Source organism: Bombus huntii, chromosome 4 (assembly GCF_024542735.1).
Source record: "Bombus huntii isolate Logan2020A chromosome 4, iyBomHunt1.1, whole genome shotgun sequence".
Lineage (NCBI taxonomy): Eukaryota > Metazoa > Arthropoda > Insecta > Hymenoptera > Apidae > Bombus > Bombus huntii.
In genome coordinates this window covers 18905911-18926406 of record NC_066241.1, presented here as the reverse complement: position 1 = coordinate 18926406, position 20496 = coordinate 18905911, and the positions used below count along the sequence as shown (strand labels likewise).

The 20496-nt window shown below is 33.4% G+C and overlaps 2 protein-coding genes and 1 long non-coding RNA gene across 12 annotated transcripts in view; 2 read left to right on the top strand and 1 right to left on the bottom strand.

Moving 5' to 3' along the window:
* The first annotated feature begins 657 nt into the window (after positions 1 to 657).
* LOC126864682 (uncharacterized) lies at positions 658 to 3210 on the top strand. The gene is made up of 6 exons (XM_050616244.1): positions 658 to 1121; positions 1332 to 1373; positions 1445 to 1653; positions 1981 to 2306; positions 2384 to 2582; positions 2801 to 3210. Exons 1-6 carry the CDS (start codon positions 1087 to 1089, stop codon positions 2833 to 2835), a joined length of 846 nt encoding a protein of 281 aa, XP_050472201.1. The 5' UTR covers positions 658 to 1086; the 3' UTR covers positions 2836 to 3210.
* Positions 3211 to 5796: 2586 nt separating this feature from the next.
* Positions 5797 to 9003, bottom strand: LOC126864687 (uncharacterized). Of its 2 annotated transcripts, none has more exons than XR_007689294.1 (3): positions 8756 to 9003; positions 6518 to 7880; positions 5797 to 6461 (listed from the first exon to the last, which is right to left on the bottom strand). It is a non-coding gene; the product is annotated as an uncharacterized LOC126864687 (long non-coding RNA). The 2 variants fall into 2 exon arrangements; XR_007689293.1 differs by having other exon boundaries at positions 5797 to 6449.
* A 233-nt stretch (positions 9004 to 9236) lies between these two features.
* The window catches only part of LOC126864671 (uncharacterized), a 73749-nt gene continuing 62489 nt past the window's right edge, over positions 9237 to 20496 (top strand). For 8 of the 9 annotated variants that reach the window (XM_050616219.1, XM_050616222.1, XM_050616221.1 and 5 more), the window contains exons 1-2: positions 9237 to 9603; positions 14808 to 15196. In XM_050616219.1, coding sequence (XP_050472176.1) covers positions 14959 to 15196 — 238 coding nt within the window. In that variant the 5' untranslated portion in view covers positions 9237 to 9603; positions 14808 to 14958. Of the gene's footprint in view, positions 9604 to 12104; positions 12269 to 14807; positions 15197 to 20496 lie in introns of those variants that run through there. The other variant, XM_050616218.1, reaches the window with a different exon arrangement.

Here is a 20496-nt window from a genome sequence, read left to right as displayed (position 1 = left end):
GTACGGCAATTGCATCTGCAACAATGTGCTTTCGTAGAAATCGGAGAAGGATTTTGTGCTGTAAGCAAAAAATATTTCATACAAAATATTTTCTTTCTTGTAAACAATTTCAATACAAAATGTACTTTTGCATAATAGAAACAAAGAAAAGGAACTATTTTTATAACTGTGCAATAGTTTCGAACTTTGAAGAAAATACTTTAACAAAGCTTAAACTTTCATGCAATATAGTTCTATTTAATATTTAGTTGTTCGTCGAATTACGTAGCATACCTTCCGAATCAAAAGTTCTCGATAGTTCTGGGGTCGGTGAATTTTTCCTCGGGATTTGCCCTTGTTTGACTCTTCACACTTGGGATTTGTGCTCACCCGAACTGGCAAGACAGAGGAAAGCTGACTGCTCTTTTAACGAAGCTACTCCATATTCAAACACAAGTGCAAGAGTTCACAGGCGATTATGCGATATCACTTTGCTCGTCGAAAATATTTCAAGCTGTAACTGTTCCATTTCTCTAGCTGGCCAAGAATTGTATAAGACCAAAGGTTACAATATACTTTTACTAATGAAAAAATTACAAATAAAAATTTTGTGAGAAAATGTACAACGCAATACACGAAATAAAAATTGTCCACGATTTAAATATTTATTATAAGAATAATGTTTAGGATTTGCAACGTGTTTTTTGAATCCTCTACCAGAAAGTTTGTGTTCACCACGTGGGGTTTGTGGCATTGCACAATGCACCGCGACCACAATCAAAGGAATACACACCCCTCAATGTGCCTCGAACTGTCATCAGAGACAACCAGTACTGTTATTTTATTTTAAGTAATGTAAAAGCTATTACACTAATAATAGTAAATTACAGTAATAATTGAATGTTTGAAATACTTTAAAAAACAGGTTAAGAATACAATATCTTTTCCTTTCTTTCTATTGGCTATAATTTAATTATAGTTTCCTAAATTTGAAATTTTAAGTTCTGCGAAGAAATTGGGCCTTCAACTTCCATTCCATCGGAAATTAACTCTTTATGGACGGGATGGTCCTCTCCAAAATGTAATAATACTTGTGGTAAAGGATTTATGGTAGCTATTGCATCGTGTCAAGATCAAGCAACGTAAATAAAAATTGAAGTTAACACATGTATAATAAATGACAATTACAAATAAGTTTAAATAACGTATTAATCTTTCCCATTAAATCTGATAACATATCACACGACGTGTAGTAGATACTCATATTCATATAGAAAGTACACTAAATTTTTGTACATTAAAGTTTATCATTTCTGCCAATACACGATGGTGTATATCGTTATATTTTTCAGAGGAAAACCAGCCATAGACTGCATCGGTCCAGGATCGTTTTGGTGAGCCAACGCTTTTTTGACGAAGTTCTCTTGAATTTCTTGATCGTGATGAAAGGTGTGAACTTTTCTAGCTGTCCAGATAGCTTCGTTAAATGTTACTGCGAGGTAAACATCGTCGATGGAATTATGAGAGCGGTCAGGTTCACAGAACCTTGCATTTCTACCGAAGGGTGTATCTTAAGCAACACTGGAACATTCACTTTCGAAGGAGAACTTGATCCTGATAATAACAACAACTTGGACGAATCTTATGAGAATGATGCTCGTGAAAGATTCGAAGGTATTAATATTATAGTATATATAGTACTAATAGTATCAAAATTGAAAATTACTGATTATAAACTAATAAATGGTTAATATTTATTAACAAATAATAAATTTTATGCCTTCAATAGCTTTAATATAATGTACATACGTATATTATGTTCCTCCAATATAACAGCTCTATTTTCTATAAATTTATTTAAAGGCATTTATCTTTACATAGATTAAATTTTAATATTTATTAAGATTCATGTATCATAATTTTATTTTCATTTTACAAATTTTGTTTGTTTTACAACGATCTACCATAAATTACCAGTTATCTCGGTATTTCATTTTCTAGACACGTTGTGTCCCTCGGAATCAGCGCGAGCGATACAGCGTAATCTCTTATATGCCCATGCTGCTGATCGTGAGGATGAATACGTGTTACGCGAAAATAGACTGGCAAATAAAAACTTTAAACGCAACCGTGGAAATCGGTCCGTTCTGAGAAGTCGATTAGGCGATGATGCCGACTATGCCAACCAAGACGAAGACGACGATGACAATGACAGCGACAATGACGACGATGACGAAGAAGGGATCGATAACAAGAGTGGCGTCGACGATGAAAAGGGCGACGAGAATGACGAAGACGAGGAGGACGAGGAGAACAGAGACGAGATGGTGAACGAGTCGGAGGCAGCGCGTTATTACGATTACGGTTAGTACTTAGGCATAAATCTTTTCCTGGATTTTTCTAGATTGGGCTCAAAGGCTCCGCGAAGGGTCGCCGGAGCCCCAGAAAGCATATTCGAGAGGCAAGGTTCGATTATGCGGCGATTGCATTCGAGGGTAAGCAAGAGATCAACGAACCCGAGAGGAAGGGTTCTGTGAAGATCAGATCCGTTATGGAGGACTGTGAGGATGAATCCACGGAACCACTGCAATATTATGATTATGGTGAGAAAAAATCGGTCGGAGAAGAATAATTTTCAGAAATTCTTACCTTTGTTGCTATGTGTCTTTTAACTTCTAGAGAAGATGTTTTTAGATATATCCATACCAGAAGAAAAATTTTCTATATATATATATATATATATATATATATATATACATAAGATAATCAATCAGGGTTTAACCCTCTGTATTCCGATAATGTTTATGATTTGAATTTTCAGCAATTCCAGCATACTTTTATAGTATGACTTTTTGAAACCACGGAGTTTAGAAAAAAAGGTTATAAATGTGTTTATAAATTTATTTATATAATAGTCTTTATGAATTTTCTATTTTCTTAGTTCTGAAAACGATATAAGAAAAATTGTTTTCATATTATCAATGTCTTTAATATAATACTGCCAATGTTTTTGTACAATTATAAAAGATCATGTCAGTATTTCTTTTATAAAAGAAATATTCTCGTTTTTAGTAATTTCCTACTATAAAAAATATCTTTTATCAATTTACCACTATTCAAATAATTACAAATTTTTATAAGCATATATATTTGTTGTATGTTTCGATCAAAAATGCATGAAATCAATAATATTTAGTATTTTTTCCTTGTCTATAATAATTTATTATTTTTTTCTAGAATCCGGAAATACATCATCCGGTTTAAGAATTGGACTCGCCTTGGAATTGATAGCATTGCCCATTTTATTCTGGTTTTTTGAATGTTAGCGGGCTAGCAGAATAAAGATAGAAGATGACTATTCTTAGTTCGAAGAGAAGTAATTAATCCAAAGTAGAAGTCGTTCTGCGACAAGGAATATATATAATTAAATGAATTCAATAAAATTATAAGTACAAAATTTCAAAGAGTGATATATTTATAATCCTTATGTTTATGTATTTAGCATATATACATTTGTACCCCTACCGTAGATCTGATTCCTTTAGCAGATTTGTGAATTATTATTTTACTGATGAGTAATGTGAGATCAAATGATTCGATCTTCTTCTAATTTCAGATAGCGTACATAAATATATGACTTTCTTGTATTGTATATCTTCAAGCAAATCAAAGAACCAGTTAATTACAATATTTATTCGCTGCAAAGTTCCTACATGTATTTAGTACTGCGTTTTTGATAGCTACTTTCACTATGAATTTAAATTACCCGAGAAAGTGAATCCTTAACTATCTCACAATGAGTTTTCTCCCAACCTTTCATGTCTGTCGTAAATCTTTAGATATTTAGAGTGTTTTCATTATAATTAGTATTCGATACATTTTTACTATATCTGATAAATAAACTGCAGGTGTTTATGCATTTACGGAAAATTTAAAAGTGTAAAAATGTATAGAATGTAGATACATAATGTGCAGAAATATCTGCAATAATGTGCTCTCTGTAATATTTAGTGGACGGAACAAATCACGTTTTCAGTTCCATTTGTTTTGTCCATTTGTTCCATTTGTATTTGTATTTGTATCCATAAAAATATGAAATCGCATAAAAATCCGTAATCTATACAGGGTGGTTCGTAACTGGTGGTACAATTGGCTACACGGCGGTCCTACATGAAAAAATAAGTCAAAAATATGGAAAAATATGCAAGAGATGTATACATGAGAAAATAAGACAAGAATGTAAAATAAAATATTTTCGTTTAAGGCTTTATTTTCAAGCCCATAAATGTTGAATATGTTTAGTTAAAAACTGGTTTGATACACGCGCATCATACACTTTCAAGTTTATTTTTGTCGAAAACACATCTTGTGAACAAATTTTACTCTATATTTTTAACTTATTTGCATACGTAGTTCAATTCTTGCCGCCAGATTATTTATTTTTGTTCAGAAACGAGAAATTTGAACGGTATATGTACATCCTCTGTGATGTAGATGTAGAGTAAAGAAGGATTTTGGAAATATGGACCTTAAAGGAGTAAAAACAGGATAAACTCCTTATCCAATGAGTTATTAAAATTGGGAATGTGAAAATCAGCAAACAAACTCCTCATTACAAATAAACAAATGCGTTTCCGACCGTTTTTCGAAATTCAACTCTTAAATGGTATTCAAACAGAGAATAATAAACATAAATTGTCATAAAAATAAATACTAAGCGGGTAAATTCGCGCACGGGCAGCTAATATAGTAATAAGTGAAGAAAAACAGATTATGCACAGCACAGTGAAAGCACAATTAATTTCTGTATAATGATTTCTCATCCGTATTTAAATTTCGAGTATGAAATCTTTCAGCTTCAGCGAAATGTTCAATCAAGAATGTTATTTGGGATATTTATAACGTGTAACTTGTGTACACACGCTGAAACTTAGTATTAATTTTGCAGAAATTTAGAACTAAGGTAAAACTGAAATCAGATTTCAGGAAGTGATAAGTGAAAGGATTGTGTTTGTTTCGCGTTGAAATATATGTGGGAGATTTTAGTCAGCCTGACATACATATTTAGCGAAAACGTTTACTGTTACCTCAGATTTTTACATAATCGTTGCCTTTACCATTTATTATATACTATTGATAATTTAACGAAAAATTTTCTGGTAAAATTTAGGGAACTCAACAATGAAACATCTGTGTAAGTGTAAGTATTTCTAGATTCTCTTATCAAAAAGTCATTCATAACTGAAAAAATAATTAATTGATACAAGTACATCTGTCTCCTTTTAATCGAAGAAGGGAGGAATTAGCTGCGAAGGGGCATAAAGAGTCTTTAATTGGATCTGATCAACTTAATTAGAACAATTCATGCGGTCGTCAACCGTTTGCCCAGAAATGAAGCATATACATACATACAATATATGTAATGAGAATATTTCACCATTTCTAAATGTCTATTATAGATAAATCGATTTGTAATGCAAAGTAACAATCGTTCGGGATAATGATCATTGGGATGTGACACAATTTTCAAATAAATTAATAATCAAAGAAAAGTTCATAGTGGTTCTTCGGAGTCGGATATTGCTTTGAAGGAAACAGAGAAGCTCGGAGAAGCTCATCATTTCATCAGAACTTGCTGCCAAAGTTAATGATATTAAGAGTGTTACTTTTAGGAAGAGAACTCAATCAGTTAGCAATAGAATTACAGAATAATATCACATCACTTGGAAGGCGAAATTTCGAGATGTTACTCTGTGTTTTTGACGAGCCTTTTCACAATGGTCAAGTTTGAAAAGTAGAAGTTACTAAAATCTAGTATTAGGTAACAATATAATAGTATAATATCTAGTAGTAATGTAGATATTTGAAAATTTCCATAAATAGTTTACAAACTTGCGAGAAAATACATATTTTCTACGAATTACAGTTACATGGATAAAATATTACCTAATCGAGCAAGTTGTTGTAAACTGTTTTATTTTTGCTTTAACAAAATCTGTATGAATAATAGTATTATTCTACTATTTAGGTATTATTCTATTATTTTATGGTGTTATTCTATTATTCTATTAATCAATCCTTGTATATAGTATTTGATATTCAGGTAACATTTGATGTCTATCTAATCGGGATAAAATGAAACCATTAATTTACTTTCTACTAAGATTTAATTAGTTATTTAATAACGTTCCTACATTTTAGTATGAAGTCGGAAAAATATCATTAAAATAGAAGTAGAAACGCAACATATTCGCATATCTTACGATATAAAAATATTTACCATACATATCGAAATTATTCCGTGATATTGAAAAAGAGAGAAAAAATTAAATAAGTCTTCTTCAAGGTGCTTCGATAATTAATTACTAACCTCTATTTTAATAGTAAGTGCCGTTATTTTCGTTCTCATGCTAGGAATTCATTTGTATATTTCCCACTCTGACTCTGAAAGATGCTCTGAGAAGCGGTTGCTGTAAAAATCACTACATTGTGTATTGTGTATACGTACGTAACTCGTACTCCATTTTACAATACCAACCTGGTTAATGTTTGTAGACGAGTGTAATTATCTATTTACTATTCAGCGTTAATTCATTGTATATCATATCATCATTCTTTGATAATTTTATGAAATATGTATCTTATGTATTATTATGAGTTTTTCACTAAGCATATATCATACATAATTCATAAGAAATCACTTTATGAAATCATCAGCATCCTCGATTTTAAAAATCCTTAGAATTATTATTTTGAATAATTAGAAATAATAGAAATAGGATTTGGAAATTTTTGCTCTTCAGTCAAATAGAAAAAACTAGATAGAGAAATTAAATTATGTAAATAAAAGGACACATCTGACGAGTATAATAAAAATATTATACTCATCAAAAGATGAGTGTAGGAAATATCTGAATATGTACGTGACACTTCAGACATGAGCAACTACGATATCATATGAGAGCTGATTTAATGAATGACAGCAACGTGTAATATAAACCTGTTGTTCATAAATTGAAAAATTAATGTCAACTAGAAAAACTAGTTTTGTAAGTATATTTTTTCAAGCACTTCCTAAGTAGGTAATGTTGCGCGCGCATCGAACGTAGGCTTTGATTAGTTGTCAATTCTACGCAATTATTAATTCAAATATGACAGACCACAAACTATACGTTTCGGCATAAATTAAAGAAGAACAACGTTCGAAACACTTTTCTTTCCTTCCAAAATAGACGTATTACAGCTATGTTGTTTACCACCATAAGCTACACCATTTGCACCTTCCGCAACGATTTACGACTTGAATCTTTCGTTGTATAGTCAGAGACTGGGTTCGGACGATTGATCATGGTTCCGTATCGGCGTAAGTAACGCGATATCCCGCAAGGAATGTTTGGTGATACCTTTAAACGTGAAGTATTGTCGACAGCGCACGTAGGACTTGACCTCGCCGCGTCAATCCATTGCCGTTCGGTGTCAGTGACCTGCCTCAAAAAAAGAAACTAAATTCCACCGGACAACAGATAAGTGGCCCCTGGCCCGTTACATACCTGCTCCTCTCATCACACATATGGCCACGAGATGGATCCTGCGATCTCTCGAGTTGAATTCAGAGCCGCCTGTCGTTCGTTTCGATGACTGGATCGATGTACCGATCGAACTTTCCTTTCGAAAGAGGTTACCCGTTAGAAATTCGGTGGAACGAAGCATTGCGTCTTCCGTCATAAGATGGTCTATGTCTTGCGTAAAACATGACAGATCGTTTGTGATGAACATCGTGCAGTCGTATTTGGTCACAATATTTATATCGGATATTGAATTATGCAAGCCTTGCAACATATTTTTATCGTCTTACTTCATTGCATATGTGTGTCTGACTATTTCATTTAGTTGCTGATAATCTGGATGAAGAAGGTAATTGTTTGCTATAATGATTTTATATAGATAGCAAGTATTCAGATATAATGTATTACACCGATTGATCAGCTGATAGAGTTTATATCTATATCGTAAATAATAAAAGAATCTTTGGCTCTGTCGTGAATACGATCAAAATATTGACTCACAATATGAAAAACAAAATATTCTAATATTAGTTGTTTGCTAATTATGTAGATAATAAAGCGCTACAAAAAAATATGAATCATTTTCTTTCGACGATTTATTAAATAATTTTTCTGTTCTACGCTGAAGATGTCTTATCACTGGATAACACGTGTTATCACAACATATGTTATCATAATATATAATATAAAGTATATAATAATTTCATTTTACCGCTGAGTTTGATTCATATACACGTTGATTGTTTTATTTTGATAGGAAACGTAATGGTATAACAGGTATGACTAACTCTGTTATTTAGATATCTGATTGTCCTCATAAAACAAATCACAAAACATATCGCTTAAGTCGATTTTATTGATCACGATTCAAGGCAATGTTTGTAGTTATGTATTCAGTCGCTCGCAGGTCTATTGAGTTGTGTATGCAGATCTATGTAATAAATGCTGGTCGCGTATGCATAGTTTACAACGAGATGTTTCGTGATAACAACGAGATATTTTGACAAGCAGGTGGCCCTTTTTCGAAGCAAAATAACAAGACACGTCAATGGAAGTGTAATATTTTGGCACGTATCTTTGTACCAATTTAAGATAAATGGATAACACGAGAGGGAACTCTATATATCTTGACAAATTGTCCTATCACTAAAAAATTTTAGAAATGCACATACTGTTCTCTCGTTTTATCCAGTCGTTTTAACGTTACATACCGGCATTATGATAATAGAGACTGGAAAGTTATCCACGGTACATGTTGTATGTAATACCAGTGAGTTTCTTTAGTGTGTTTATCCCACAGCGAAAAGATATTTTAGTCGATTTTCCATTTAGTTCTGTTGCAATCTCTTCTTCCGAATCATGCGTACCGATTTTCTTGGTCATGAAGCGGTGAAGCATTGTTACGCGAAAGGAAGAAAAAGGATCAGCTCGAGTATATTGGCAGAAAGAAAGCGACTTTTCGTGTTCCTTTATGTTGTCCAAATGTTAAATCGGTACGAGAGAAGAAGAGAAGAAACTGATCGGTAGCAAGCCGGCTTTACAAACACGTCCGGGGGGCCCCGCGTAACCAGTTTGTGATTGGTTAAGCTGTGTACCACGTGGCGGCGTTGCGCGGGTGGGGATTGGCCAGCACGGCCGCGCTCCGCGGGCGAAAGCAGCGAGTTTTGTTCTAGTATTTACCCCGCGGTGTAAAGTTGGCTCTCGCGCTCTCCGGTGTCCTTAAGCCTTAAGTCACGTTCCATTGTTCGCGTCGTTCCTTCAAGATCCTCTCACACCGTAGAGAATCCCTGTTGTTCTATCGCTTGTGCTTTTTAGTGGTGAACGCCATACGAATTGTGCGCCATGTTCGCGCCGCGAGCAACACGCGATCCACCGGCTATTGTGACAAGTGATACGTTTTTTTCATGAACAAGTTGGAGTGTGTGCGTTTAAATCCCATTCTGGATTACACTGGCGGTGTATGTGACTACGTACTCTTGCCGTTAGGAAGGCAAAAGTCCAGTGGTAGTAAACGACGAGGCGAAAGCACGCTGTGGGATCGTGGAATGTGCGCTGACAGGTATCCACCACCGCGCCGTCGCACTCGGAATTCACTATGCGGTTCTAACCTTTCTCTCTTTCTTTATCCTTAACTCGTTACTTCCGTCTCACTTGTAACAACGTAAGACTTGCGTGTTTACGCGATCGTCCACCTCTCTTTGCTCTTTCCTTTCTATCTTCTTTTACCTTCATTCTCTTTCTCTCTGTCTTCTTTCATTCAATGATCGCTCTCGCGCCTGCGTTGCGTCGTGGACGCTTCGCTACTTTTGACAGCTGTCACGGTTCAAGTGTGTACAGAGGCAACTCGTTTTATTTTGTCGGATGTCGATATAGAGGAGAAACCAGCGTATTATCGTTCATTATACTTCTTTCTTCTTTTTCGATATATCTGTGTTCTCGTAACGACAATTCGATAATATGCCAGTTATGATTCGTGAAATATGTTTTATTTATAGTTATAGTTGCAATTTCATTGATAAGATTCGAAAATAAATTAGTTAATTTAGATATGTGACGTACGTACGTTCTTAGTAGCGCTAGCTGCATAATTGCTCAAATTTAAGGCTCAATAGAGTATGGCAAAGTTGCGTTACATTTACGTTATAGAATTAACCAGCTCTTGATATAGTAATATAACTAATCTATTTATGACGTTAATCAATGGACAGAAGGATTAATTTTTTCTTGATAGATGTTAATCATGCGAATATTGTTGGATTACTAAACACATCTGCAGCATAAAACGTGTTATGTAAAGTGAAAGTGGCTACAGAAACGTGTTAAAGGTTGCGATGCTTGATGCAAAATCATATATTGTAAATCCAGGTTATTGAACGCTTGATTTATCCTCTGTTGTCTTATCAAAGAAACAAATAATCTATCATAAAGTAAATGTTACGATATATTTCCTCAAAAATTGAGGAATCGATTCGAAACCAATTAACGGAAGTACCTAGCGAAAAGATTTTATCGAATACATTATTCTTAGCCCTTGGTTCTTTTGTCGCTGCGCGTTTGACTGCCGCTTTTAATGCTTTTGCTTCCATACATTGTAGTAAATTAAGCGGTAACGTGTAGTAAGTATGTACTTGGTTGAAACTATTAAATAAAGAATTACACGTGACGTGGCAAGTAGAATGAAACAGTTCGTATCCTTTTTCTTTAAGGTTGTCCGTCAAGGACAACTAACAAATGTCACGAGAATGCTGCACAATCTGAGACAGTTGAATTAAGACATTTGTTTAAGTTAAAATGTTAGTTAGCTATGTTTTAAGTAAATTTCATATGTACGTCAAATATGCATGATCAGTCGTTTTGTAGTAGTAATTATATCTGTAAAATTTGTGTAGTGTAGCAATTATTATGTCGTGAATGATTGATATCATTATATCATCATGATATGACTACGATAAGGTATCGACCGATAATCATTATCTAAAATTAGATGCAGTAATTAATTTACCTCTAATGTTTTTAGCAACGTTACAGAAAATTGTTTGAATAAACCATGAAATAATTACTTTTGAAGCAATAGGCTCTGATAGATATTGATGTATTCTTTTTGCTTTGAAAGATAGTGAAGCATTAATGTGTTGCGGCGTTACGGAATCATAGTTCAGAATTGAAAAGTAGTTGCAAGAGTAGCAAATTTATCGCGTTGAAAGTAGTGGGTAAAGTAATTTATCATTCATGTTTATGGCAATATTTTACGGATGTAAAGTAGATATTTTCAATTTAATTATAGTTTTGTTTCATAAATTGAGGTGTGGAGAAACTGGTGCGTAAGATAATAATTGAGAATTACTGCCGTAAAATGAAAATGGTGCCTAATTTATCGTTCTTCTTTATATATTTCAAAAAATTATTCAAAATAGAAGAGAGAAGATATCTGGTTCTACTCTACTAATAAAATTATTACAAAAAAATAAAAACAACAGTTTTCTTTTGTTGTAGAGAAAAATGTAGTGCTGACCATTAATATTATATATTGTAGACTACTAGTAGGAAGTTATGATTACAACATGAATATGCTAATCGATTCATGGTCAATATTTATATTAAAATCTTACAAATATGAAAAAAGATTCATGAAATGCGTCATTTTTTCACACTATTATTTTCCTAGATTTATTTTTACAGTCCATATAGTTAGGAAAGGGTGCGTTATGCAACATGAAGCAGATTGTATATATACCCTGTCTAAGTTCTTAGAGTCCTTTTGTAAATTTAAAGGATCTTGAGCATTCTTTCTTCAAATGTAACAATTCTTGTCCATCTTGGACAATTTAATGACCACTCAATCACCCGCATTTGACCCTATCTTCCATATAAATACTCATCAGCTGATTGTGACAAATTCTATAAAGAGCTACTAGGAACACACTTGTTTGTACAGAACTGCGATCCGCGTTGAATTATAGCAACTGATCGCATGATCTAGAGAGCACGTACCATATTATATAAGTCGAATGACGCAAAAAGAACGTCAATTTAGAAAATGTTTTTCCATCCCGTGGTTTGTATCGGGTATCATCCCATACGTCAGTACTCTAGATCGAGTACCGTTTAAGCACGGTATTATGCGCTCCGGCATCCTCAATCGTGACATAAAACATTGAACGTTCGCTCAAGGATCGTGCGTGCATTTTCACCTGTGGCTTGTGCATTTTCCGCTGAGTCTCACGGTAATTGATACAATTGCATTCAACGTAACTTGGTCATTAAGCGAAGTAAAATAGCATCTTTTAAAGAACTGAAAATATCGAACGGACATTTTCTCGTTATCCGTTATTTCTTTATAGTTTCGTCTAATATTCTCCTTTTTTCCCTTTATGGACGGTATAACGTTTCCTTTTCTTATATCAGTTCTATTGTATTTTTATTTTCATATAACTGTATTAAGTAAACCTTCCGTCTTTCGTGTCAATTATAGTGTTTTGTTTATCAGTTATATTATGTAGATCTTTCAGAGATAAATCTAAAAATATTATCACACGATAACCATATTTTGTACAAAACGTAAAGATATCGTCCTCGTATCTGCCGCTATTGAACATGAACCGACGGTATAAACAAATATAAACTAATTTCGATGAATACGTGGACGAAATGTGGAAGGAGTTGCACTGGAGGAGAATGATTATTCCAATCGTGGATCGATATAATAAAACGCAGAGATAATTACAGACGACGACGAGATATTTCGATTTCTTTGGGAAGTGGATTTTCTTTTTCAGCGTCCGGGCGTTATGAAATTACGAGCACGCGTATCGTTTTTCAGCTCGTCCAGCCGCAATAAAATTTCCTGGTGCTTTTGGCGATGTTTCAGGAAGAGAGAGCCAGCGAGAATCGCCGAGGGGCGACAACCTCTCTCGATCTTTATCCAATTACGCATGCGTAACTTCTGCTGCGCGCGGAGATTCCGGCCGCGTCGCGTTGCATCGCGTCGTTTAAATCCCCGGCCCGCGGTAATATTTAACGTTACACCACGTGCAACAAGGTAGATCCGTCGTCGTTTCTTTCGTGCAACATCGTGTGTACGTGTACATACGTGTACTTACGAGCGGCCAACGGATTCCTTCGTAGATCTTTACGGTGTTCGTATATCAGTGCGTGATTCTTCGAGGTTGATCATTACACCCACGCGTTTCTTTCGCGCGAGTATTGTTTTTTAATTAAAACACCGTGAAACCTCGATTTCAGTGGGCGGTGAGAGGCGCGAGAGTAAATCGTTTCACGGTCATCGTTGAAGGGATCTGCGCAGAATCGATCGAATCGAAATTGCGTATTTGTTTAAAATAAATTGTATACGGGATCTTGCAGCTTGTTGTAAACAGTTAGAACGCTTGTTCTGTAATTTAGTTTAATTTATGAAAAGAATTTTATTCTTTTGCGTTTAATTGCGTTAAATAATTTTGCGTCTTAATGCGTTTGTTGCATATTGCTTTAGATAAGAAACATTAATGAACAATTTAAGATATCTAAACATCATGCAATCCTCTATTTTGCATGAATAAAGTCATTACATATTACTTTAAAATTTACATTGAGTAGGTAATTTCACGATTTGAATAAATAAGTCGTTTATATAAGTAAACATAACAATTGTACACTGACACGAGCTTGTGAATATAAATAATAAATTAAGTAATCATTAAGGAGTCAAATTATGTAAGCAATACAAAAATAATCAGTTATGAATAGCAAAAGCGTAGAAATGGAATTCAAACCTAAAAGTTAAACATACCATTAATGCCACAGAAAATGTACATCATCTGTCCATTTTTTGAAATAACGGTCGTACCACTAGTACCTCACGTTTCTTTGGAGCAGTTGGTCTATTAACCACAGTAACGAGAATAAATAATTCCGCACCGTTTCGTTATTTGCTGCAAAGCAGAAAATTGCGTCACTGAAATTATACGCGCCACGTAGCTACTACTTACTCCCGCCTAACGATTCCTCTAACGGGCATTAAATTTCACCTATAAAGCGTACTGTTCATTTTCTACAATATTACCGGCTACCCAATCGCCGTTTAGAATTCGAAAGAGCCATTGAAAGTTCCGCGAATCGCTACGGTTCATAAACTACTGACAAAGTCTTCGTGATCATTTCGATTCTGTGCACGCAACACCGCTTCGTAGGTTTAACAAATCACGCATCTTTTCCGTTACGTAATTTCTCGCGAACTGCCTTTTTTCGCTATATTCTCAATCTTTGTTTTTCTTGTATAAGCACTTTTCATATCGAATTTGAACTAGTTAGTTAAGTTGCATAATACGTGTAGGTATTTATATGTAACCGTTGTATAATATGAATGTAGAATATGTGCATACATATTGCTTTTCTTCCTGTGTCGTTCTGTAATGTTCTTATATCGTTCTATGACAGTTACTAAATCCTTCCTTTTATTAAGTGTTTGGTTTCGTTAGATATAACAAAGAGATATTTAAGAAACTCGGAAGAAAAATAGTAGAAATGATATAATCATTAATTTCGGAAAATCGTAGATAAAACTATACTTTAATAGAAAAATTCGGTATGTTTGGGAAGACATTGGGAATTTACAATAAAGTCTTATAGACACATCGATACGAATGTTACGTATCGTTTTTATTTTTTTTGGAAAAAACTCCTTCCATTTTTTCTCCAAGTTTCTTATTTAATAGAAGCGTCAGAATATGTAAGCGTATGAATGGAAGTGCGTATTCACTGTTCTAGAAAACGATGACTTCGTAGCGGAAAGGGTTCGAGGGCAGAGCATGAGGGTCGGCCAGGAAACGCGGAAAGAACGTTCACAGTTCGGCGAAGCGATTAATGACTGTCAGTCACCGAACACAGCTGGACACGTCTCTGTCTCCACCGGTTGGAGATGAGCACGAAGGAGCTGAATGCGACAACGTTGACGACCACAATGACCACGGCCACGACGCTCACGTCGTCCACGAAGCTCGATGTCGAGGCCGAGGACGACGAAGAGCCACCGACCACGTTCGAAGCATTGGATATGGATCTGGTGAACGGACCGAATCCGTGGCTTCCGGCCTATGGTTTCCAATTACAGCATCGTTCCCATTTTCAACCTACGCACGAGGATCTACGGACTAATGGTTCGTACTGTTACTATTTCACTTTCTATCACCGCTTAAACTTTAAACAATATGCGAATCTGAACTGTGACCATCTGTTTAGTATTACGTCAACGAAAATGTATAATATAATCTTTCCTCAGATACAAATCAAATTAAGATATTAAAAATCCCGCATTGAAAATTTTACTGTGCTTTCAATATTTCTGTTCTCTTTGCTTCTACAGAGATCGCATTTGAAAAATGTGAATGGTTAATTACATGTAGATTTCTCGGTTTTTGTTTTACATGAACTTAACATTGATTTGTTCGCATAAATTCCGAGTCACAAAACGAGAATACTTTCCTTCCGTTCTATGATAAAGTAAAAGTGATAGTGACGACCAATACTTTTCGAACCAAACGTAGTATCTTTTATTGCAAACGATTGATCTATTCAAACACGGGAGCCACGAACATTAGTAGAATTAAAAGAATCTTTTACATACAGGTACCTTTACCTTGTTAACAGATCGTTCTTGTTGATACCATTGATCTGGTTGTAATCTGTCGTAAATATTATATTAAACAAGAAGCCTCGTTATTTATTATGAGTTCCAGAAGCCCTCTATTCGTCTACGCTCTAGATATCGACGGAGACTTGTATCATTACCGCAATTTCCATTGGATAGAAAATAGCGCGAGTTTGAATACAAATCGCCTGTTAATGACTGCAGTTAATGTAGGCTACTTTCTATAACCGTGGGCTAACGTGTGAGAGTCAATGAAAAACTATAAATACCAGCTACCTAGGTGTCGATCGTAGTTTTCATACTCGAGAAAAATACTCGATTCTTTGCGAAATATATATAACTCATAAGTGTTATTAAATACATATATATATATATAATAATAACAAACATATACACGCATATAGAGCGTTGCAAAATTGTAGAATTTAAGAGTAAGATAAATTATTGTGTAAGATTGTCGATCACTTGAAAGATTTGAAAGCATGATGATCACTAGACTAAAACGTTTACTAAGAAAATCTTCTATTTTCTTTCTTTATTACATTCGGGAAATTGTTCACCTACTTTAGGAAAAAGTCAACTATTTTTGTTTTGTCTCTTATCGCTATATTCTTCAAAATATACGTCTAAGTCTAATTAATTATGAGGTAATCATCGTTCTACAAAATATAACAGTCTACTTGGCGCTCTGTAAACTCCAACAGATTCACACCAGTCAATTAACTACGATCGATAGAAACAAAATTGCCACATTAAACGCACGTTAAGAATGATTACCACACAAAGCACATGTTATTTCTTTGATTCGTAATCACAGGTTACTCAAAGGTGTGCAACAATAGCGCCATATATTCATTCATTCGTTTTTCCTTCTGTATTCGGTGCGATTAGAACGACGCGATGTGACACGCAATGCGCGCGAAAGGAGGTAGATCACCGATTATTTTTGTGCAAAGCGACGGATTATTCACGTCCGTTGCCCAGCTGCGGAACGAACTGCGGCAACAGGCGTCTGCAACAGGTGGTTCTCTTTTCCATCATGTTGTATAGCTCAACGTACCTCTGCATTTTGCACTTGTGCAAGACAAATTGCACGTTCCCGTAGGACGATTTCTTCTCACAATGGTCATTACGTCTAATCTGTTGGTTTTACGCGAGGAAAGAAAAGAAAAGGAAACGCGTAGGTTAACCTCTGCTTAAAAATATTATATTTTATATTATGTTTTCAATATTATGTAATATTACGTTTTCAATATTATTGAGACATGCGTTAGATTTGTTTTTCCGTGTAATGTTTGGTTCACACAAATTGAGATTGGTACATGATATTATTGTTACACGGCCATTTAATTTAGGAAAAAAATAACGCTTGCCATGTTTTCTATTGTTTGTGGTAGAAATTAAGAAGTTAGAGAAATGGTGGTAGAATCTTGTAATTCTAAATCTTGTACGCTTTTTGTATTTGTGAATTTATAATAGAATTTAGATTTAGACGATGTCCCAAATGTTAATGTGAATGACACAAATTTTTGACTAGAAAATTTTTTACGTGGAAATATAAATTGTAGACTTGGGAAGCATTTTAATTATAAAATATCTTTCATTAGTCATCGCAATTGCGAATACATGTACATTGTTTTAACAAAGCAATTTTCTTGTCTAGGAAAAAATTATTTTGCAATACGTAAGACTGGAAAACGAGAGTTTTGTTAACAATTCACATATTATGTAGTTCTTCAATTAGCTATTATTTTATAGCCTACAGATCTCGAATGCTTCCGATAAGACATAATTATTATATCAGGAAAATGTTTCATAAGTTGAAAAACAGGTTTATATATGTAGCTCAAATAAACAGTATTGCATTCATAAAATCTTGAATTAAAGCATGATTGAATATATACGTCACCGCGATTCAAGCTATTTATTAATTATCGATCACGTAATCATTTCTTTGGAAAAATCGGATGGATGATTTATAAAATATCACAGGAAAACAATATTCTCCAATGCAACATTACTTGAAATCAGACCTACGACGTACAACGTCTCTTTGTTATTTAGCAATCAGACTGCACTAAACCTTTTTGGTGTATCTTGGGCTAGAGTCGGTACAAGTTGTACGAAATTTCAAAAATGAGTTTGTAATACAAATGGAACTTAATAAAAAGAGGAAAAGAGTGAAATTCAATAATAAGGATTGATAATTTGCAAGAGAAAAAGTATAATTTATGGCAAACGAAAAATTATTGTTCGGTGCCAACCAATTATTTAATTTGTAGGTTTTCGATCTAAATGATCAATAATGTAAAAAAAAGGACATTTAGACACATTTTTATTCAAATGTTAGGTAATTATTTACAAAGCGGACAATATTTCAATTCAAAGTCAATATTGTGAACAACTTTTCCCTGTAAGTGTTACCGTCGCTCAGCTTTAGTTGCTGAAATACTCGCAAAAATCTTTAGTTCAATTTACCTTATTTATTTACGATTACACTTCATTCTGTGATAGACGGGCGGATGCCTCAAGGCAGCCGCACTTTTATTCCATAATCCAGCCGAATTCATTTTCGATATTCATTTCCAATTTTTTAGGTTTTTGTTTCCGAGCTATGTTACATAGGATTGTTGTATTCATTTATTTAATCAAATAAAAGTAATTATTAATGTCTGGTGAAAAACAGCCGGAACTAATTTTAGTGAGTACTGCAATCCGGTCGGTACGGCGCGACTCTCTCCTATATGTACATTGCACATAATATTACCTATATAAATTAATATAGCGCGTTTGTACTATTTATTAGGTACATATAATATTCAACATAATATATGTATAAATATGTTGCATTTACGTATTTTGTATTTATATAATGTTCAATGAATCATTTTAATTGCTTAAATAATATTGACTGTTTATAACTAAATAATTTTAATCATATCATTGCATATATTCATAAATATTATTCGTATTTCAATGCACGAGTGTTTCGTACATTATTTCATAATTATCAGTTCTATTTGTTTTTTGTCATGTAATTTTGTTTATAATATAAGGAAACGTTGACTAATATGTTAGTTACTTCTACGTACATTCCAAATTCTGATACGGAGCAATCACTAACTTTGCAGTATATAAAATATTGAAAAGTCAAAAACCGTGCCTGTAATATACAAATATCGTATAATATGACATTAGTATAGTATATACATATAATAATATAATATATACAATTTGTATAAAATATAGCATATATAATATGTTTAGTATATAGTTATTAATGTAATATAAATTTATGATATATACATATAAAATATAATAATGAATATAACAATGAATTTTTAAAAATTTGTAATGAAGTTTTAATTTTTGTAGCCTTTTCTTTTATTTGTCTGTAACACCTATACGAAATTGTGACTTTGTCCTAAACAATGGTTAAAAAACAAAATGTGGTAAACAAACAGAGTTGCATGATATAGTAAGAATTTCTGTTATTTCACGATATGACTTCATTTATCTATATACATATGTCGTAGAAGAATAAAATTAATTGAACTATGTAAATTCCAAATATTGTTTTTTAATTTAGAAATTTATTTATATTCGTGTTTAGAATTAAATTTTACTTATACCGAAGCATGTACAACAAAGTTTTAGCATCTGCCTAATTTTCTAAAATAATAGGATTTTCGTTAGTTTGTTATTTACAATCTGTATGGTAGCGATTAGCGGCTTCGCTGAGTTTAAGAATATTTGTAAGAATCCAAAAGATAAAAGCATTGAATAACGTGAACGTTATAAGCGATCCAGGGATGTAATAGAAAATATTATGGTACAAGTGCAAGGACGAAAGTTCGCGTTGCTTCTTGCCGAACACGAATAGATCTGTTTCGACGTAATCAATAAATTGCAAACACAATATACACCATGCTATGGTGTTCCTGCGAAACAAAAAATTATTTCTTATAATATAATTATCTTATAATATATAATATAATATAAATATTATAGCATATAAAATAATACCCCAGGACACTACAGTAGCAAGTTAAAGATTAAATTTCCCGTAAATACATAAACAATTTATTTATAACTCACTAATTACATACGTTACACATAAATTAAAATTGGATATCATGCTTGTTTCAATTTTCGATTATATTTCATTTTACCTTTAATCTGTGCAAAATGAAAAATGTTGAAATTTGGTATAGCGTAGCTGAAGAAGAATAATCTGTGAAGAAGAACAATCTATTTGACATAACTAAAAAATATTATTAAATAAAATTAACTACAAAATATTGTAGAATCTAATGAACATTTTTTTTTATTTAAAATTTCACATTCACAATTTGTCCAATTTGGACATTTGGTAGAATTTTTTATCTGTAATCTAATGAACATGTACAAAGAGTACACTGCCTTATCTTTCATGCAATTTGGACATCGTAGAACGAAATGCAGCAGATATGCAAATGTGATTTTATAGAAAAAGGCTACCACTTGACTCTGTACCCGTAAAATTTTTGTCCAACAATGAATTTTTCCGATTTGATGAAGTCCATGTCATTTTCTAACTAACCAGTTGAATGTTTGAGAACATTCATGGTTACCATTTTTAGCTCTTTGATAATAATTTGAATTCACAATGTTAGTTGCGATAAAAAATCTCACAAGTGGAAAACGACTTCGCGGAAAAGTTTAATAGAAACCGCGATAAGACACGTTCTATTCTATATACATAGACAAATATACGTGGACTGTATGACAATATTTCATAAAGATATGTAACTATGTATTATTCAAATA

Coding starts and splice junctions, on each gene's coding strand:
- LOC126864682 (XM_050616244.1), top strand. CDS start 1,087: ATGGTAGCTATTGCATCGTGTCAAGATCAAGCAAC. Junction 2,307..2,383: donor AGGAGAACAGAGACGAGATG/GTGAACGAGTCG, acceptor GGATTTTTCTAG/ATTGGGCTCAAAGGCTCCGC. Junction 2,583..2,800: donor ACTGCAATATTATGATTATG/GTGAGAAAAAAT, acceptor TTGAATTTTCAG/CAATTCCAGCATACTTTTAT.